The 22288-nt window shown below is 47.4% G+C and overlaps 1 protein-coding gene across 2 annotated transcripts; it reads left to right on the plus strand.

Moving 5' to 3' along the window:
• The first annotated feature begins 7963 nt into the window (after positions 1 to 7963).
• Positions 7964 to 21024, plus strand: CCNH (cyclin H). Of its 2 annotated transcripts, none has more exons than XM_061572467.1 (10): positions 7964 to 8126; positions 9500 to 9631; positions 11174 to 11296; positions 11422 to 11495; positions 13103 to 13316; positions 14413 to 14576; positions 15810 to 15880; positions 17812 to 17929; positions 18656 to 18725; positions 20066 to 21024. In XM_061572467.1, exons 2-10 carry the CDS (start codon positions 9515 to 9517, stop codon positions 20102 to 20104), a joined length of 990 nt encoding a protein of 329 aa, XP_061428451.1. In that variant the 5' UTR covers positions 7964 to 8126; positions 9500 to 9514; the 3' UTR covers positions 20105 to 21024. The 2 variants fall into 2 exon arrangements, with proteins under 2 accessions (XP_061428451.1, XP_061428450.1); XM_061572466.1 differs by having other exon boundaries at positions 9497 to 9631; positions 20066 to 21023.
• The last annotated feature ends 1264 nt before the right edge of the window (positions 21025 to 22288 follow it).

The raw sequence follows: 22288 nt of genomic DNA on the forward strand, positions 1-22288 counted from the left end.
GTACCCGGCCGCACCAGGGTCGCAAACGGGTACCCGTACCCAGCTGGGTACGGGTAGCCGGGTATCGGGTAGGGTACGGGTATCGGGTACCCGGTTGCGACCTCTGCTGCCGGGGGACACGTTCGCTGCGGTGGGCAAAAAGGAAAAGAGGAGTTCTGGCTCGGACGGGGTCGTAAATAATTGGGCAGTCCCACAAATTCGGCAGCCTCGTGGTCCAAATGACTAAATCGTCCTCGGGGTAATTGTGCCTGTAGAAAACATGACCCGTGGAATAAGTCGACGGTTTGACAACTACCATGGTGAACGAAAAAGTCAATTTGTGCAAGTACGTCGGACGCCGCGTAAATTCATGAACGTCTTTACCTTTAGCAAGAAAGGTGGATAAATGATTTCTATATGGATTACAGCCCTAATTGGTTCACGTCCTTTTTCCAAATAGAAAGCCGCCCCGTGATTATGTGAACGATTGGCCACAAATCTGAAAGTTGCGTCTAAAAATTGTGGAGCTGCCCAAAAGATTCTTGCGCGAATAGCCCATCGCACGCATCGTGCTTACAATCGATTTCAGTCGATGAATCATTACATTTCTACTGTCTTTTTTGTTTCGCTTGAGTTGAATTAAAATTATTTCTTGTGGGTTTTCAAAGAAAATGATAATTTCAGTATATATTGTTTTTTCGCTTAAAAGAACTTGGCGCATTCGCTAAAGCATGACCTCTGATGTCAAGTTACGTTTGGTACCGTTTTGTTATGATGCACATAGCTTCTGAGTAGACCACACATGTATACACACGAGTACACACGGGTGCACACACACACGAACACACGCTTATGCCTTTTTTTCCAGGGGTAGGGGAACACATGGCCCATGGGTCGGATGGGTCCCGATACTTAATTTCAAACGGCCAGGGCAACACGAGGCCTCCCGCTTGGAAATGACCCAGCGGGTGTAGGGAGGAGGGTCTTCAAAAATATGGACTTGCCTGGTGGAGCAGGTGGCAGCACTAACTAGAACGGAGGGTAAAAGTCATTTAGAAATCGGGAAACGGATGGGGCGTGACGACGATCGCCAACAGCAGAGGAGCGCTGCTGCTCCTGCTGCTGCTGCTCCTGCTGCTGCTGCTCCTGCTGCTGCTGCTCCTGCTGCTGCTGCTCCTGCTGCTGCTGCTCCTGCTGCTGCTGCTCCTGCTGCTCCTGCTGCTGCTGCCAGGCGTTCGCGATGCCAGCGGTGTCGGTAAAGCGGGCGGACAGGAAGAGAGGAGGAGTAGAAGAGCATGCGTCCTAGAGGTGCACTAATTGGATGCTAGAGGGGAGAATGTTTCGATGACCTTGGCAACAATTGATTCTCAGGATGTCTTGCAGAAACCGGATGGAGATGATCGCCGTAGGCACGCGCGCGTGTTAAAGTGCGGCCCGGCCACGTACCCAGAACACACGAACCGCGAGCGGACGATGCCCGCTCGCCCATCTGCTCCGGTGTCGTCTGCTCGAGGAGCCGAGCATAGATGACGGTGGTTTTCATTACCGATGCTGTGCGCGCGCTTGGTCCTTTGCCCACCGCGAATGGTCATTGTTGATTTAGGTCGGTTTTTGTGGACATGAAATAGAACGAATGTGCGTCCTGTGCTCAAGGTATTTCAAATCCCCCATTCCCCGCTCGATCCAAATGCAGCGTATTGCCTTGAGTTTATTCAACAAGGGGGGAGAGAGAGCGAGCGTGTGGTAGCTTTTTTCAACAACAACAAAAATCCCGTGAATGTTCAGAAAAATATTCGATTAATTCTCTGCCTTATCTACCCTTCAGTGATGTCGACGTTACAAATAATTCGAGCATTTAATGTAATTATCGCAAGCGCATTCAATGCCCCTCCCCCAACCACCTGTTTGCAGATTATGGTTATCACGTGACGTATAGCCGCAGTGGTGTCGTAGCTGAGGTTGGCTTGGGGCCCCTGTTGCAACGAATGAAATGCCCTCTATCCAATCTCCACCTCCCACACTTTCAAAGTGCCCGTGAGCCCTAGTGCAGCAGTTGCACCGCCCGCACACTTGATAGCCACGCCACGGGCCCATTCACGTTGGCCGATGGTTCCCTATGCTAACGCTCTCGATATATATCGGTTCAATATGAGTATGTGATCCTAGTGGCATAGGCCCTGGGGCAAATTAATTAAATCGCCCGATCCATTGTTAAACATCCTTTGCCCGAGGAGGCCAAGTAGAGGTTATTTGTTTCACGAGGTGAGAACTCTTGTGCCGTGTCGGAGTTGCACACGTACGGCGACGTGTCCATCGGCGTTACAGCGGAATGCAGTTCAAAATAACTCGCAAGCAAAACACCTTGTTGTGAAAGACTCAACGCAAACAAAATATCCCTGGGTTTGATCTTCCACGAGGCTCACGGTCCCACCCGAAGCCGCATCAACTGCGAAAACCATGGCAGATGCGGATACCCGACGCACAAATGGGAAATTAATAAGTATAACCCGTAAAAACAAAGTTTTTCACTCTAAATCCTTTATATGCGTGGCGGCTAGAGTCCTCTCGTCCTCTGGCTTGAGATGGCTGCCACCTATGGGTCAGATGATTGCAGTATTAAACAATTGGTAATTAAATGTTTAATTTGTTTTCCCTAAACAGTGTAAAATTTTTGAATATTTTTTTTCACGAACATTAATTGTCTCGCACAACGAGTCTGTGTGCAAAATGTCAGCTCGATTGGATCACGGGAAGTGGGTTAAAAAACGACCGAAAGGTTTGCACGGTCGTAAGCAAGCAAGCAAGTGAACTTAATATAAAGGATTTAAAAACTCTCCAGTGCGCGACTGTGCTCATCCCGAACAGACCATACAAGATACGACGACGCAATGCCCGATGCACAAATACGAAAGGGAGACATCGCAGCGATGCACTCCGCTACGCCTGACGCCCTTTGTCCGTGTTGACCACCTGAGTGTTGTTGTTGTTGCTGCTCTGCAACTACATCAGCGGCCGTGCGACAAGAAATAAAAGCGTGGCTGGCGTGGGCCCCAGTGCGAGGAATTCGCCCCCAATCCTTCCCAGCATCGCAGTTAAGAGCACGTGGTCGGTCCCCCACGTCCCGTGGGTCTCGGTGCTACGCCGCCGCTCGTGTTTGGATTTGACCCCGAAGCTGACCCCAGAGCTGCCCGGCACGACCTCGCCGACCGACGATAATTTTTAAATCCTTTATATTAAGTTCACTTGCTTGCGCGCTTGCTTACGACCGTGCAAATCTTTCGGTCGTTTTTTAACCCACTTCCCGTGATCCAATCGAGCTGACATTTTGCACACAGACTCGTTGTGCGTGGCAATTAATGTTCGTGAAAAAAAATTCCCAAAATGTTACACTTTTTAGGAAACAATAAATATATTTAATTACCAATTGCTTAATGGTGGCAGGCAATCATCTGACCCATAGGTGGCAGCCATCTCAAGCCAGAGGACGAGAGGACTGTAGCCGCCACGCATATAAAGTATTTATAGTGAAAAACTTTGTTTTTACGGGTTCATTTTTTGTTCCTCCCCTCGGTTCAATAACGAGTTGCCATTGATAAAATCAACCCTCCCTCCTCCCCCCACCCGGCTTGCACCGGATCTCGGAAGCTAAGCGGGGTTGAGCCTGGACATTGCTTGGATGAGGGTCCAAACGTACACACCAAGTTGTCACGGGAGGCTGTGGGGCTTTGCTCGGACGGTCGCAACTAAATCGCATGTACTATATACTTAGGTGCGTGCCTCTCTGCCTACAACACGCGCTGTGATCAGCGTGGAGAAGCGAGGCGAGGCAAATAACCACGGCCCCGCACGGCGTAGGGAGGCGCTCATCCAGCAGTGGATTGAAAAACTGTCCGGTCAAGCGTGGGTTGGTGAAGACGGGGGAGCATATAAGTACAGTACAACACATGTTTGCCTGTGCAAAGATGTTACAGCAACTGCCATTACGCCCGCTTGTGTGTAAAATGCCCAATCAGTTAACATATTTCATTGTAATGTCACACGCCTCAATTATTATTTGTATGTCATTGTTTTTTTTTATGTTCCTGACTGGAATAACTGGAATGTGAGTGGATCCAGGGATTGTTTTATTTTAGAAGAAGCCTATAAAAGTTGTAAAATCATTCTAAGGATATCTCTTGCCTTGGGCCTCCCAACACGCACCTGGGTCATCTCCATTATTCAAATTTGAGCACGTCTCTTTATTAAATCCCTGGGTTGCGTTTTGTTGCAAATGAGTGGATTGCACGTGTCCCCTCGAGCTCCCGTGTAATTCCAAGCAAGCGCCTTCCTTCTCATCAAAGAGGCATGGAGAGAGAGAGAGAGAGCCCCTGCTTGGAATTACACAGAGATACACGAAGACGAGCACACGTGGGATTAGAGAGCAGACGCAATTTTGCAACATTTACGAATTAAGAAGAATTCAGTGGGTTCGGGCAGTAACGCGGGCTCGCTGGAAGTGGGGGGAGTTGGGTAGGGGGGGGGTGGAGATGATGGACACCGGTGGTCGAGACTAACGACGGAACCACAGCCAAAGGAGTGAGCTCGCTCACCTGGGAGGGAGGGAGGACGTTTACTTTGGCAATGGAAGTAATGAAATCGAATCGTGTTGTCGGAGCGGGGTGGATGCGTTTGAAATTGCAAAAACCCGTGGGAAATGTCGACCGTTTGAGGAAGCCATTATTCAGCAGTGATGGTCGGTGATGCCGATGGTGTTTGGCACGATATGACATTGCACTTGTATGTGTGTGTGTGTTACCTGCCCTTGGGTCTTTACTCGCTAACATACCACCAGCTCTTGTCACCAACAGCAATGACTCAACCGGGGGCGGACCTTTCGAAAATTAGTTTTAATGTAGAATTAATTTTGAGTTGCTGTTGGGAGTCAAATGTTTTTTTTTAGCGGCCGTTAAGACGCTACGCGCGCGCCCTTTGATTTTGTCGCCAATGATGAAGAGGAATTAACAGACTTCGAATTATGTACGTCCGTCCGGTGTTGTGGGCGGCACGCTGATAACTTTTTTTTTTAAAGATTGCTCAAGTGCATGAGTAAAAGGAAATTTTATACTAGTGATACGAGACTATTGCTCGATTATATTTTATAAATGAGAATATGTTCAAAATAAATCGTGCTTTGGTTATTTAATAAAAAAAATGCATTTCCTCTCAATGTATGCTGCACCGGTCTCAGTCTGCAGCGTGTTGTTGAGTCGTGGCGGTCCACACATCCCTCTGCCTGCCAGTGAAATCGCACCGGCCCCTTCACCCTTCGTCCTTTCGGATGGTGGGGCCCACAGGACGGCGTCACGGAGCGGGCCCGACCGGGCTACGTGGAGGTGGGGGGTCACCGGGGGTCACCCGGGGTCACCCAGGGTCACCCGGCCACCAGGCGCTTGGTGGCGAACACCAAGCCCCAGGCCTGGCTCCAGGGGGTGGGGGGGGGGTGTCCCACTATACCTTGTTCGGTCGAGGTTCTATGATTTTTTTCTTTTTTAACCATCCGTGAGTGGCTTTTTCTTGGACCGTTATTTGTCTGGAAGCTCCCCCCCCCCCAGACCTGTTCGCCAATGGAGACCCGACCAGAAGTGCAAGACTCCAAGCGACATCGCTCTGAGGGTCATTGGAACACACAAACCCCAGCAGAGGTCTAAGATCGTTTGAGACGAGGCTCAAAAGAAAGCCGTCTCTGGTGTGGACCAATCAGTTTCAAAGACAATGCATATTTATCAGTGTTTTTTGTTTGCAAGTATTGTGGTTAATGCACACATGATTCCTTTAAAAAGGTTTCAGTTTGGTGTTTTAACAACTTAACACAGCTGTTTTGTTGCCAGAAAAAAGGGGAAAAAACCTATTCTCATATTTTGGTCCTGGCAAAGGAGGTCCAATTAAACTGATATTTGTCTTCTTGGTTCTTTCGGTAAAGTCACGTCGAATTAAACTGGTATTTGTCTTCTTGGTTCTTTCGGTAAAGTCACGTCGAATTAAACTGATATTTGTCTTCTTGGTTCTTTCGGTAAAGTCACGTAGAATTAAACTGATATTTGTCTTCTTGGTTCTTTCGGTAAAGTCACGTAGAATTAAACTGATATTTGTCTTCTTGGTTCTTTCGGTAAAGTCACGTAGAATTAAATTGATATTTGTGTTTAGTTTGTCATTCCCCCGCGCCTGCGATTAGCACGATTGACTACGTACGATGCGAAATAAGTTCTACCCCATAGATCAGCGGTCGGGAACCTATGGCTCGCGAGCCATATATGGCTCTTCCAGTGACGGCATATGGCTCCCAGACAATTTTGAGTTGAAAAAATAAATAAAAATCAGTTTGGAATGGATTTTAAAATACTTGTGATATTGCTGAATAATACTGTGTCATTTTAAAGTAAACAGAAATTAGTTTTGAAGATAAATTTCACGGGTCACGGGGCCTCAACGCCTGCACGAAGCTCAACCTCACCACGTATGTACGAGACAACAAGGCCATCAGCAAAACCATGCAGCACCAGAAGTCGCATTAAAAGTAAGACATATTTAATGTATTATTCAGATTCCAAAGAACACAGGATGAGATGTTACTATCCTTTGTGCAAGCACTTCCAAGAGTTCATGAACAGTGAGCCTGGTGAAATTTGGGGAGCGCATCGTCAGTAGTGACCCTTTGGTTCCTAGGGTGTTTCGGCCTTTCACACTATACACCCTCCCCAAAGGCGGCCAGCGACAGGGTGATCAATCCTACGCTTGCGTCCCATTCCCAATTAGTCATAGGAGTTGCCTTGTTGTTGGTAGCCAACATCCCATGGGACTACAGTATATGTTAAAAATACTATATGGCTCTCAATGAAATATATTTAGAAATATTTGGCTTTTATGGCTCTCTCAGTCAAAAGGTTTTCGACCCCTGCCATAGATGCATTACGCTTGGTAGCAAAGTGATCGCGCAAGTGCTGCCCTCTACTGTGCGTGGAGCAGAGGTCACGGGGGTGGTTCTCAGAGGTAGCTCTGTCTCATCTGCTTCTGTGGGCCATTCTGTGTAGCCTACGACGGGTCCGCACTGCTCTGGATAATTTGGGCGGAAATATTGTAACGTTTTAACTTAATTGTTGATAATTTTCACGGCGAAACACCATTATTAGTATTCAATATTAGTAATCGCTGGCTACCTTCATCAACCCACACTGACCGGCATGGTTGTGGTATTTCAGAAGATCATTACATTATTGTTATTTGGGCCTTTTGGTAAAGTCACGTAGATAGAAAAATAATATATATTTTAAATTTTATTATTTTTCTATCTTTTTTCTTGTTTATAATTTTATTATTTTTCTATCTACATGCCTTAACCGAAATACCTAAAGAATATGAATTCATGTAGTCACGAAAGCTTTAAGTCAAGATTCATTACAGTATTGTTATCCTTAAGCCAGGAAAGCCTCACTGAGACTCGTGACTGTTTCAGGAGGGTCCTGCCAAGTTTTCATCGTCGGCGGCGATTGCTGCTGCAGTGTGTTGTACAGTAATCCTATGGCACCTTTTTGCCAGTATCCAAAATGATGCCTAATAAGAATTGTCTTTTTCCTCTTTTTTTGGCAAAAAAACAGGTGTTAAGATGTGGAAACACCAGATAAATGCATTTGCCAAAGCGTCAAATCTGCATTAACCACACGTACATGTGGCAAAAACTTGCAAACAAACATGCTCTGGTAATATAAAAAAAAATCCAAAAAAATCACGACGTTTCGATCGCAACAGAAGCAATTAGTCATCAGGTAAAAAAAAAATATCCAACTATTTTTCTAATTTTTCTCTATCTACGTGGCTTTACCGAAAACACCCAAAGAATATGACTCCATGCGGCCACGAAAGCTCCAAGTCAAGCTAATGCCCCACGTTGTTTCGCGTTGGTGACAAGCCTGGAACCCGGAACCAAAACCTCCGTGCCGCGCGTTTCCCCCGGACGACTTCGCCGCGGCGAGTGGCCGTGGTTGCACTCACGTTGTTATCATAGTAAATGTCGAAATCAGCCCGTCTGACGATCACAAATTCTTATCGTCGTCCAAATTAAAGACGAAGACGCCCTGCGTTTGGAACTCAACGTCACGCGCGCCCCTTTGCCGGTAAAGTGAGCTCTACGCATCCGTTTCTCGCTGCTTAAATTCCGCTGTGAGGGTGGATTTTGTGCTGTGTGTGTGTGCTGATGGGGAGCGGTGGTGCAGCGGTTAGCGCGTTGCAATACAAACCCCGGCGAGCCGAGTTCGATTCCCGCTCACGGCCAACATCTGAACCGGTCCTGGGCATCCCCTAGGTCGACTCAGCCTCAAATGAGTAGCTGGTGGGGTGTGTAAACATCGCCACTGGGGAGACAAAGGCGGCCGGGCTAAGTGATGTTGGCCACCCACCACCCCCTCGTGTGCCGTGCCGGCCTTCATAGGTGCTCGCTAACAGCACTTGCCCCTCGCTAACAGCACTTGCCCCTACAGTATGTTAAGGCTACACGGGGGATCTTTGTCTTTGCTGTGAGGGCCTCTTCTCGATTGTAACGCTTCGCCTGAAGCCTGCGCTCGAGTCTGCCGATGTGGCTCCCGCAGCAAGTGACGCGAGCACTCGAACCGTCGGCTCAGGCCGTGTGTGAGTGTGGCAGTCACCACGCCGCCGTCACACCGTGAGGGACCACTCGACAATACTTCACCACTTCACCAGTCCACCACTCCACCATACTCCACCACTCGACCATACTTCACCACTCCATCATACTCCTCCACTTCACCACTCCACTATACTCCACCACTCGACCATACTCTACCATACTCCACCACTTCACCACTCCACCATACTCCACCACTTCACCATATTCCACCACTCGACCATACTCCACCATACTCCACCACTTCACCACTCCACCACTCCACCATACTTAAAGCTAAATACCTTTAACTATAACCACACTTACCAACCACACTACCTATTCCTCACCTTAACCACACGAGCCAACCAAAGGTCAACACCTAAGCTCAGCTGTTACCCCCTCTCCCCCTCCCCCCGTGCTCATAATCCAGTCATCCTGTTTATGATTATTTAAACGCTTTTATTTAACTCACTCTGTCTGTTATACCCTGAACTATGTCTGTTGTCGTATCCTCAAATCTTGTAACTCAATTTTAACCCACTTCCCAATGTCGTACCATCCGCAAACTTTGTATACGTATGTCATACTGATGACAATACTATATTCTATCAAAAAATATATTTTAAAAATGATTTTTTATATGTTATGTTTCGGTTCGGGTCTAATTGTCCACGGTAAACTGATGTTGGCTGTAATTGGCCACGGCCCCTTACGTTGTGGCAAGCTTCGAGGTCACTTCCTGGAGTCGTGGAGTTCTTCCATTACTAGTACGGGACATTTCATTAAAGGGTGCTTAAAAAAAAAGTTTTTTTAATTTTACTTTTTCACTTTTCTCTCCACCCTCCGCTCTGGTCCGCACAGCAGCGAGCGGCGGTCGCGATGTACCACAACAGCACGCAGAAGACGCACTGGACGTTTGGCAAGGAGGAGGAGATTGCAGCGTTAAGGCGGGAAGCCAACGAAAGGTTCAAGACCAAGCTCAGGAAGAATGCTAAGGTGTGGGACCTGAGTTCCGTGCATCGATGATCGAATTGAATGATATCTGTTCAGAGGTAGGAGAAACTAAAAACTGTTCAGCTACAGGAGCCCCTCGCTTAGCGTTTTTAATCTGTTCCACTAAAACTACGGTTAACCGAAATAGCTGTTAATGGAATATACGAATTACGTGAGTCTGCAAGATAATTTTTTCACTGCCAAAACAGAAAACATAATGTAAACAAAGCCAGTCGAGGTCTCATAAATGGGCATCGCTAATCGGCTGAGGCATGCTCAGCCCACTTACCAGCGCTGGGATTGGCCGAAATTGGCGCCCGCGTGCGTTAGTCAAAATTTTTACATTAGTCGAAACCATGTCGTCCTATGGGAGGCTAAACATAAACCAAAAAAACCTTAACCGATGTCACTTAACCGATGGACTATTATTATACCAGTTAAGGCCCCCTGAGCTATACATCTCTTTTTCAGAAGTGACTTCGCTATCACAAATGATAGCTCAACGAAGTGGCTTATCATATGATGGAAATTCATAGCAGCCAGATGCTCCAAACGCACTTTGATTCTAAATGTGAAGGGAAAAAACGGAGGACCCAGAGAAAAATCCACGTGACGTTTCGGGAGAACATGCAAACTCCAAATTTACAGGCATCAGGGTCGGGGTCGAACCCACGACATCCTGTATACCAGGCGAGGTAGTTAACATCTCACTACTGGTGGCAGGCCTCACTGAGCCGGCGTCGCTGTCAATCCTGGGCTTCAAATCTGGGTTTCAGCCACCTGCGATTAGACCGGGTTCTCAAGTGCATTGAGTTCATGGTCTCAACCGGGTCACGGACAACTGCAAAAAGAGTAAATCCATCCCATTAGATTTAGTTGTCTACTTGGTTTGGCTACATTCCAAAGTGTGCGCTTGAAAGGATCTTGGAGGTAGCCCTGTTGGTGATCACTGCCATTGGTTGTTCGCGACGAAGGGTCTCACTGCCAGAGGTCGCAACCGGGTACCCGATACCCGTACCCTACCCGATGGCCGGGTACGGGTACCCGTTTGCGACCCTCGTGCGGCCGGGTACGGGTAGGCCGTGAGTCACTGATGAGTAACTGTTTGTCACTCATTTCCCAACGTCTTGTCTCTTCTCACAATTCAAGTTCCTAGGATCAACCCACCCGCGCCTGCAACATGGCTTCATCCCAGAGGTCGCAATCGGGTACCCGTACCCTACCCGATACCCGGCCGGGTACGGGTAGCCGGGTATCGGGTAGGGTACGGGTACGGGTACCCATTTGCGACCCTGGTGCGGCCAGGTACGGGTAAGGAATCAAAACCCGTTTGCGACCTCTGCTCACTGCTCTGCGAGACATCAAAACGGATTCTTCATCTCCACGACCTGATGCCATTAACACAATTGGGGGGAAGATTCAGTTATTTATTTTGGCTCTCTGGGCCCTATGCACTTCCACGGAAGCCTGAGGAATCTTCAGCAATGTGTGTGTGCGTCCACCCCTCCCCTGCGTGTCCACCGCTCGTCCACCGCTCGCTCCCAGGGCCCCGTCAACGACTCTCTGCTTCTCACCCCGTCGGAGGAGCTCGCCTTGTGTCGTCACTACGAGCGCTGCCTCCAAGACCTGTGCACCAAGTTCAAGCCGCCCATGCCCCGCTCCACACAGGTTCGACTCCCGCTGCACAGCTTTGCGCCCGTGACGCCTTTGGCACGATTGGAATAACATTGGGAAAAAAGACGACGGGATAAATGATTGATGTAACTCGTGTCTCCCATGTGTGTGACTTGCAGGCTATCGCCTGCTGCTACTTTAAGAGGTTTTATCTTAACAACTCGGTGATGGAATATCATCCACGCAACATCCTGTGAGTGTTATCACATTCCATTAGTGAGGTCAGTTCTGACAGCGGTGTGACCAAGTGCCCCAGAATTTTTTTTCGGTAAAGTCACGTAGGTAAAAAATAATAGAAATAAAATAATAATAAATGAAAATAAATCAATTAAATCACGACGTTTCGGAGGCAACACAAGTCTCCGTCTTCAGGTGGGACCGTCACAGCTAAATTTACTGCATCCAGTAATTTACTGTATCAAGTAAATTTAGCTGTGACGGTCTCACCTGAAGACGGAGACTTGTGTTGCCTCCGAAACGTCGTGATTTAATTGATTTTCATTTATTGTTATTTTATTTCTATTATTTTTTACCTACGTGACTTTACCGAAAAAACCTAAGTGTATGAATCCTTGCAGTCACGAAAGCTTCAAATTTAGAATTAATGCCCCAAATAAGTTTTAGGGTTTTTTTTTTATCCAGTAGTTTATGCTTCAATTTTTTAGTGAGTAGAGCATGTGCGTGAATCATGGGTAAAATGCAACACTACCTTTAAGTGATGAGTTAATTTGATGAATGCTGAACATTCATTCGTAATGCCAACATACGGGCTATGCATTCACTCGAGTCTTACATCTTAAGCACAAGGTTTCTGAACAAAAACTTAAAATGTAATCGTGGGCCGCATGAAATGATGAAGCCATTGGCCATGTGAAATGAACTCGCGGTCCGTATGAAATTATGCCCCAAGCCATTTGATATAAAGTCACGGGCTGAATGAAATGAAATATGAAATGAAGTCGTGCGTCATAGGTTCCTCACCCCTGCACCAACCCTCGATCCTAAACCAATCCAGCCGCCCTGACGCCTTGCTGATGTCGGGACGCAGTTACAAAGTAGGCGCACGGTTCAGGTGCTTGCAGCGACGGATTATAATTATCGTTCGCAGGCCGTTTCCAAAATTAAACTACATTTTTATTATATTTTACCAGGTAAGGTCCACTGAGCTATGTAGCTCTTTTTCAGAAGCAATTTGGCCACAAATTATAGCCCACTTCAGCAATTGTTTCGTGCTGTGGTTGTCCCACCTGATGACGGACGCTTGTGTTGCGCCCGAAACGTCGTGATTTATTATTTTATCTCTATTATTATTTCTATCATTTTATTATTTATTTTTATTACTTATTTTTATTTTTACCTACGTGACTTTATCGAAAAAACCTAAGAGTATGAATCCTTGCAGTCACGAAAGCTTCAAATCTAGAATTAACACAAATTATAGCTCAACCACGTGGTTTATCACGTGTAAATTGATGGCAGCCAAACACTCTAAACGCAAGTTTCTAAATGTGGAGGGAAAAACCGGAGGACCCGGAGAAAAATCCACGCGACCACGGGGAGAGAGAGACACGCAAACACCAAATATGCAACGGGCGTCAGGGTCGGATCGAACCCACGTCCTCCTGTATACCAGGCGAGGTAGTTAACATCTCACTGCTGGTGGCAGGCCTCACGGGGGCCGTGTGAAGTCACGGCTCGTAGGTTCCCTACTGCTTTGCGTTGGAACCGTCGCACATACTCACAATTTCCTTAAACACGTTCCCCACCCCCCCCACCACCGGCTTTCTCCCCCCGCGATAGGCTGACGGCCGCCTTCCTGGCGTGCAAGGCGGACGAGTTCAACGTGTCGAGCATGCAGTTCGTGGGCAACCTGCAGCAGGAGGCGGAGAGCGGGCGCGAGCAGGCGCTGCAGCTGGTGCTGGCCCACGAGCTGCTGCTCACGCAGGAGCTGCGCTTCCACCTCACCATTCACACGCCCTACCGCCCGCTCGAGGGCTTCCTCATTCACATCAAGGTGCGGACGATGCGGTGCCACGGAGATACGCGGACGGGCGCCACGGTGGCGAGATGTTAACTGCCTCGCCTGGTATACAGGAGGTTGTGGGTTCGATCCCCACCCTGACGCCTGTTGTATATTTGGAGTTTGCATGTGTCTCGCTCTCCCCGTGGTCAACATGGATTTTTCTCTCGGGTCCTCTGGTTTTTCACCTCATTTAGCGTATTTGCCTGCTAGCACGTTCCTTCGGAGGGGGAAGGTAGGAACTTGGTTGGACAGCGCATTCGCGCGGTCCGTGTAACGCGGCGCAAGCTGCGTCACGTGGTGCTGAGCCCGCCCGAAGTGCTCTATGAAATACAAATCGAGGGCGTGGCTATGCACGACAGACAGACAGACAAATAATCCCTGGTGGGCAGTGTGGAACTGTTGTTCCTACCTGTATAAATGTCCACGTGATAAGCCACTTTGTCAGGCTATCATTTTTGGCCAGGTCGCTTCTGAAAAAGATCTATATATTCAGTGAGCCTTACCTGGTAAAATGTAAAAAAAAATGTTAGTTTACGGACAGACCCGTGGTGTACACACATGTTCGCCTGCCCATTTGAGGGCGCAAATATTTTTCGGCTGTGTCCACTGTGTCAGCTGGTGGAGGGTGTTATGACACGTGTTTGGCCAGACTTTCACTCGTAATAAAAGTATTTTTGGGTTGGATTGCGTAAATTTAAATGTGTCGTAAACCCACCACCATCAGACACAGCCAATCAGTACGGTTTACACTATGGGATCTCTTTTACCAGTGGCAAAATATAGTAGTAGGTTTTTACCCTTTTAAACTGGTACAGTCAGTTTTGTACCAGTTTAAAAGGGTAAAAACCTACTACTAAATCAGTACGGTTGTTTGTGACGTTACTACTTCAGTGTTGGAGAGTAAAGCCACAACATTTACAATTTTAGTACTGTGACATTTTACTGGTAATTACAACCAGCTCCATCAGGAAAATTGTGCCGGAATTGTTAACAAACAGTTACGTGACCAACCCAAAAAAAAAAACTAAACTGGTGAATCCGTGTTCACCCTCTCCACCTGTGCCGTCGACGGCGCCGCCAACGGCAGACGAACTTCGCGGAAGTCGCGCAGGCCGAGGCTCTGCGTAAAGGGGCGGAGGAGTTCCTGCAGCGGGCGCTGTCGACGGACGCGTGTCTCCTGGCGAGCCCCGCGCAGATCGCCCTCGCGGCCCTCCTCGCCGGAGCGTCGCGAACCTCCGTCTCCATCGAGCGGTGAGTGCCGTCCATTAACCCCTTTTCCGAGACGCCTGAAAGACGCGGGGCGGCTCCCCTGTTGAATCGCCGCTGAAACTGGGAACGCGCGAGCAGTTTTGGCGATGATTTTATTTGTGAAGGCGTAGCGCCGCTGTTTTTAAAGACACTGTGCTCACCGCAGAGAACTGTAGTGACACATCTTCTTGGTTCTTTCGGTAAAGTCACGTAGAAGGGAAATAATAAAATAATAAACATAAAACATAATAAAATAATTCTCACGACGTTTCGGCCACAACGCAAGCAGCCGTCCTCAGGTGAAGAACAGGTCTGTCGGGGAGACAGCGTCTGAATTAAACAACACCATGCTTGGAGCGTATATTTAAGCAGGGTTGGAGGGGGAAGAGCGCCTTGACAAAATAATTTGCATATCAAGAGGAATTTAGCATATTTATGGGAAATGCAGATATGTGATTAGTACTACTTGTGGAATGCGTAGGAGGTGGGCGGGGGGTTTCAAAGTCATATTATGCCCGTGCATTATGCAGGATTAGCAGCATCAAAGGGAGGGAGTAGGGGTAGCATTAATAAAGGGAAGGAATGTTAATAGTATGGAGCTGCAGCAACTAAACACACAACCGCAGTCTACGATAGCTGGCGCCAAACTGTGCCACGCGTCCTCCCGCGTGGTGGCCCTTTACTTTTGATTCTGTTCAGAATCAATTCCTTTCCGATGACGTAAATGTACATAATCAGAACGGAATCAGAAGAAAAACTGATGACGTACATGTACAGAACAGGAAAGGGTTAACATCTAGGCTTTCGCGGCCAATATCCATAATACAGGTTTTTCAGGTTAGATCGTGTAGATATAAATGTGTAGTTAAACCTGGCTATCGCCTGATGAAGCTGGTTGTAATCACCAGCGAAACATCGCAGTAATCGCATTGTAAATGTTGTGGATTTACTCTCCAACACGTCGGTGTACTGAAGTAGTAACTAATTGGCGTGTTGTGTTTACGTGACAAACCTTACTAATGGGCTGTGTCGGGTGGTGGGCGGCTTTAACGACGCACGCTTATATTTCCGCGATCTAACCCCAAAAAACCTTTATCATTGTGGGAGGAAACTGGAGCACCCCGAGAAAACCCAAGGGGTGTTGAGGAGGTAGGGTGGGTGGGTGGGTGGGCAACACTCAGCGGCTGTGCTCGACTCCGTTACGAACACTCTTGTCACTGTCTCCGTTTCACGCAGATACATCAAGGAGTGTCTGTGCGGTGACGAGTTCAAGGAAGACATGACCTATCTGATGGACACCGTGCAGAGTGAGTCTCTGCTCCCTCGAGTTTTTGAGCGAACCGTGATGATGTCGCACCGCCCCTGAATTGCCCACAGCAGTTTTATCCCGATTGGCCTTATCGGCGTTGCGAAGGGGAGTCATTTCACGCAGAGAGCCGTGTACTGCCACGCGCAGGGCACGCTGCTTATCCAGCGGCCACCCTGGTTATGACTGCGGGGTGTATTAACACAGCGGACGTCTAAAAGATGCCGTGACGTTGCTCGCAAGGGTAAGGCATCGTGTGCCGCCGTCGCAGGCCAAATTAGGCAAGTGTGAAAATGACCTCCGCAGGTATATCGGTTTGGGATTATACACGGCAACAACTTTTTCACTGTGTAACAAAGAAATATATATTTTTTGTTCCTGGGTAGGAAGTGTTATTTCATAATTGCTTATGCCTCAAAAGTACAGGAAATGGCTATTATTCCCCACAAACTTTGCTTTTGTGACCAGGACAGTGATATTTTGAAATTGACATATTTTCAATGAGAAAACGTGGTGTGCATTTGTGTGATTCCTTCACGTAAAGTCCTGGTCACAAAAGCAAAGTTTGTGGGGAATAACAGCCATTTTCTGTATTTTTGAGGCATAAGCAATTAGAAAATAACACTTCCTACCCAGGAACAAAAATCGTGTTACATAGTGTTATCGCCCCCTACTGTGAAAACGTGGCAGGACCCTCCCGAAAAATAATCGTGACACTCAGTGAGGCTTTCCTCGGCAAGTAAATGCCATTTTTAAATCCTTTAAGTTCACTTGCTTGCTTGCGCGCTTACGACCGTGCAAATCTTTCGGTCGTTTTTTGACCCACTTCCCGTGATCCAATCGAACTGACATTTTGCACACAGACTCGTTGTGCGTGACAATTTATTTTAGTGAAAAATTTTTCCAAAAATTTTACATTTTTTAGGGAAAAAAAAAATTCATATTTAATTTAAAATACCAATGTGATAAAAATTAAACTCTTACTCAAGAAAAACAGAAATGAATAATTAAATAAAACCGATGCCACGCATATAAAGGATTTATAGTGAAAAACTTTGTTTTTACAGGTTAATTTTTTTATACTCCAACTCGCCACACTTGAGTTCCAGTTTCATCAGAAGCAGAACCTGTATTTATCCTGGAAAAAATCCCATTACCTATGAAACTCAAGAACGGGACTGCCCATGTTTGATCCTGGGATCTCAGTTTTGCCGATTCAGCCCATGAGCCCCCAAATCAGATATTTTACTTGTCAGTCTCACCTTAGGTGTCATAACTCTTAAGTGGTTCCCGTTTCTTTGTGTGGCCAATAACAGTGAATCATGTGATAACCACTTGACATGAATGGGTTATGAAATAATTAACTTGTAGTAGTCGTATAAATAAATTGGTACGACTAAAAACCTTTGGGTGGTGCCTACCAATGGACTAAGTGTCTCTGACCCAGTCTATGACCCTTGATCCACCCAGCAATCCCCTGCTGATATCATTATATTGATGCAATCGATTGGTAAAATTAATGTTAAAAATATTTAATTTCAAGAGAGTTCACGTTAAACTTTGTGTCATATGTTGATCTATCATTGACCTTGCTGTTGTTGCTATCGCTGCTGCTGCTGCTGCTGTTGCTGCTACTGTTGCTGCTGCTGCTACTGCTGTTGCATGCTGCTGTTGCTGCTACTGTTGCTGCTGCTGTTGCTGCTATTGCTGCCGCCACTGTTGCCATTACTGCTGCTGCTACTATTGCCCCTGCTGCTGCTGTTGCTGCTATTACTGCTGCTGCCACTGTTGCTGGTGCTGTTGCTGCTGCTGCTGCTATTACTGCTGCTGCCGCCACTGTTGCTGCTGCTGTTGCTGCTATTACTGCTGCTGCTGCCACTGTTGCTATCACTGCTGCTGCTACTGCTATCGCTGTTGCTGCTGCTGTTGCAGACCTCCGGAAGATGGTGAAGTGTGTGGAGCTGCCAAAAGCGGAGATGGTGGGGACCATCAAGCAGCATCTGGAGCAGTGTGCCGCTCACTGCCAGGCCCTGGGCTCACCCTGTGGCCTGTACACCATCCCACAGCTCACGTCACGCAGTGTCTCTCTGTGTCTTTTTACGCGTGTTCATAAGTCCCGGTGTCTCTGTGTCTTATTTTCCGTGTGTGTGTTATTGTCGTCGTTCTCTATGATGTTGTTTTCTATGTCTCTCTGTATATCTTTGTCCATGTGTCTTTCTTCGTGTTTCTGTCGCTGTAATCCCTGTGTCGATGTCTCCCTCCATGCCTCTGTGTCTCCCTTGCTGTCTTTGTCTCTGTTTCCAATGTGTGTCTCTCGATTTCCAAGTCTCTCTGTGTGTCATCTCCGTTTCCTCCACAAGTGAATGACAACTCCTGCGTGCCACCACTCCCTGCCAGAGGTCGCAACCGGGTACCCGATACCCGTACCCTACCCGATACCCGGCTACCCGTACCCGGCCGGGTACGGGTACGGGTAGCCGTTTGCGACCCTGGTGCGGCCGGGTACGGATACGGGTAGGCCGTGAGTCACTGGTGAGTAACCGTTTGTCACTCATTTCGGGTAGGGTACGGGTAGGGAACGGGTACCCGTACCCGGCTGGATACGGGTACGGGTACCCATTTGCGACCCTGGTGCGGCCGGGTACGGGTAAGGAATCAAAACCCGTGTGCGACCTCTGCTCCCTGCTCACCTGGGATATCCTGCGGCAATGATGACGATGCTTGTAGATACAACGAACCACCGGAGCTGGTGACACGTTTCCCTGCTTTCTTTCAGGAATAAGCGCAAGACCGCTCAAGACGACCACTCGGACGGAAACGTGCAGAAAAGGGCCAAACTGCAAAAGGTGAACTTGGTAGACCCGTTAATTTCTCTGTACATTCACTCGCATCGTTGAGTACAACGTCGCATATCCGACCGCCTGTTGTTCCACCTGTATGGGGTAGAGTGTTTCCCCCTCGCATGGCTGGGTCTGTTCCGTGTGCTCTGGATTCCTCCCAAATGTATACAGACTCATTAATTGGCTGAAAACATCTTAATGTGTAGAGGTCCACAGAGCTTGGGCAATTGGTGGTGCCAGCTCACCGCCTGGCTACTTCATCTCTGCAGTTCTTGCTCATCGAGAGGGAATGAATAGGGCCCATCCATTTAGTACGTTACGCATGGAGGGGGGAGGGTGGGTTAACCCAAATGCGTTCGCTTGCGTATATGGGGGGGTCTACTGACAATGCACGCATAGGAAAGGGGGGGGGGGGGTGAAGCTTCGATAATTTGTCGACATTGGCCTGCAAATGAGTTAGATAGTCCGGCGGTGGACTATCTGTTTGCTTAAACACGTTAATATGAATCCTTGGTCGTTTCTGCGTGGATTAAATATCGGATTCGGGGGGGTGGGGGGGGCTGCGTCAAGCGAACGTACGCAAGTGGTGGGGGGGGGGGGGGGGGTGTAAAAAGTACGCGTGCGTACAGGGAGGAGGGGAGGGGTCAAGTTTTGATAGATTTTTGCGTACGTGCTAAATGGATTGGCCCCATACCGTGTGGTGCGTTACAAGTTGAATCATTGATTTTTCATAATGAAACTATAATTTTCTATACATCTTTTTGGTTCTTTCGGTAAAGTCACGTAGAATGGAAATAATCAAATAATAATAAATTCAACAATACAATAATTCTCACGACGTTTCGGCCACAACGCAAGCAGCCGTCCTCAGGTGGAGAACAGGTCTGTCGAGAAGACACTCTGACAGATTCTGTCTGTTCTCCACCTGAGGACGGCTGCTTGCGTTGTGGCTGAAACGTCGTGAGAATTATTTTATTATGTTTTATTATTTTATTATTTCCATTCTACGTGACTTTGCCGAAAGAACCAAGAAGATGAATCCCTGCAGTCACGAAAGCTTTAAATCGAAATTTTCTATACATGTTCGCCAATCTGACCTTTTCACGCACAGTAATGTGTTACTAGTCTTGTGCGCATTCACTTTTAAAAACAAACCATTTTCTAATGATCAAAGCAGTCTGCTTTATTTAGATGTTTACATAACTGACCTTTTCACATATCCGCCTAGACCTCGGTCCCCAGCGGCGAGTGGGATATGCTACGTATGTTCGTTCGTTGACGTACAGAGACGTGCTTGTTTATGAAGCGTGTTTATTGTTTTGTGATTTTATGTTTTTGTTCGGCAGGACGACATCTCGAGCGAGGAGGAATTTGACCTACAGTGACGCCTCTCAACACGCGCCTCTCTTCTCAAATAGCCGGGAAAGAGATCGTAACCCTCCGTTGTTATATTTTATTTTGCACCGCGTGCTCGGTTTGACGTCCCGACGTTTCCCCCCCCCCCCCCCCCCCACGCGCTTCTCCAGAGATGAATTCGCTTCGGCTCCAGAAGAAAACCCCACGGCTCCGTTGTAACGAAACGTCGTCGTACGGCACCGTGCCGAACCGCACGCGGCACAACTCAAAAACGCAACCGAGAGCCACGCGGCCGCGAAAAACCCGCGTAGTGGAGAAACGTTGGGTCGTATTCATCGGCTGTAAGGGGGGAAACGTATCCCGTCTAACCTCCCAGCGTGTGAACGCTTTCCTCGGTTAGGATCACGGGCTGCGGTGAGCACGTTTCAAACGCTCGTTTCTCAGCCTTTCATTTTGTACTTTTGTATTATAAATGAATGTGGTGACTCGATTTGAGGGTTGGGAGACCCCGTTCACCCTTAGGAAGGGCATTTCAAATAGCTTTAGACAAAAGTTTACGTGGTTGCTTTTCCTTTAGCTCGGAAACCCTTTTCAATGAAATGCATCAAAACGAGTCTTTTTGGAGATGAGCGTGATGAGCAACATGTTGTTCTTACGAGTTGCTTCTGGTTTTATCGCGGTTGTCAGACATTCGCTTTCTTATCCGGATACATTTTGTTAGTGTTAACAGTTGCAAATGAAACGGAAAGCAGAGCCGGTGTTTGAATTTGTACTTTTTTGAGTTTGGTGGCTTGCGATCATTGCAAAGTCGGATCGTAGGAAATGCAAGTGCGACATTAGAATTCGGCCCTGCCATCTGCAGCCCGCGATGTAGCCGTGCATATTTTTTAAACGAATGACTGTTAAGTTGAAATTAAACAATTTCAATAACAAACGAAACTGTGGTGTGATATGTCCGGTCATAATGATTTAGTCCTGACGAACGTTATCAAAGATGCCATGAATAATCGCAAATCCTGATTTGATGAAAAAATAAATGTTTTATTATTTATTTGCTATACTTTTGTATCCTGGTGACTATAATCAGTCTTCTTCTTGGTTCTTTCGGTAAAGTCACGTAGAAGGGAAATAATAAAATAATAAAAATAAAACATAATAAAATCATTCTAACGACGTTTCAGCCACAACGCAAGCAGCCGTCCTCAGGTGAAGACCAGGTCTGTCGGGGAGACAGCGTCTGAATGAAACACCACCACGCTTGGAGAGTATATTTAAGCTGCTGGCTTGGAGGGGGAAGAGCGCCTTGACAAAAGAATGTGCATATCAAGAGGAATTAGCATATTTATGGGAAATGCAGATATGGGATTAGTACTTCACCTGAGGACGGCTGCTTGCGTTGTGGCCGAAACGTCGTGAGAATTATTTAATTATGTAACATTTTTATTATTTCCCTTCTACGTGACTTTACCGAATGAACCAAGAAGATGAATCCCTGCAGTCACGAAAGCTTTAAATCGAAATAGAATCAGTCTGTGGTGGTGTGAACCCACATATCTACCGCGGTACTAACTGGCCAGGCGGCTCAGCGGTAACGCGAGCAGAATTCAAATCCTGCTGACTCAGTCCATCATCACACCGTGGTCGATAAAATACCTACCACTTTGTGAGGATATATAGGGTGCGTATGGGGTCCGGTAGAGCGAGCGGTATAATAGCCCATCGACCCTCCAGGGCCGATAAATTAACTACCAATTTGCGGTTGTTCGATGGATGGTCTTTGCCCCGCCATCGGAACGTGGAATTTCCACCACCGGCTCAGAGCTGTCAAAGAATAGACTCAATACAGGAATCGATTCTCACGCGATTTCTATATCGATTCTCGAGGTTTCCAGAGTCGATCGCGTTTAGAATCGATACGTATACTTCGACCCTTAGACTCGCGATTAACGTGTACCCGGTGGAATCGTAAATGTAAGAATCGATTGCTGAAAGCTCGGGGCGAGAGAATAAACGAGCCAGCAACAAACAGCACTTTTAACGAGTTGGAACAGGTCCAATAAGCAGGCATGGGGGTGAACTCCAGGTTTGAACAGGTCCAATAAACAGGCATGGGGGTGAACTCCAGCTGTAACCGAGAGGAATCGACAACACTCGATTCCGCAATAGTTTCAAAGGAGCGCGATTTATGAATCGATACACGCGCTGTACACAAA

This window comes from Lethenteron reissneri, chromosome 50, assembly GCF_015708825.2.
Source record: "Lethenteron reissneri isolate LAM-NWPU_2019-01 chromosome 50, ASM1570882v1, whole genome shotgun sequence".
NCBI lineage: Eukaryota > Metazoa > Chordata > Hyperoartia > Petromyzontiformes > Petromyzontidae > Lethenteron > Lethenteron reissneri.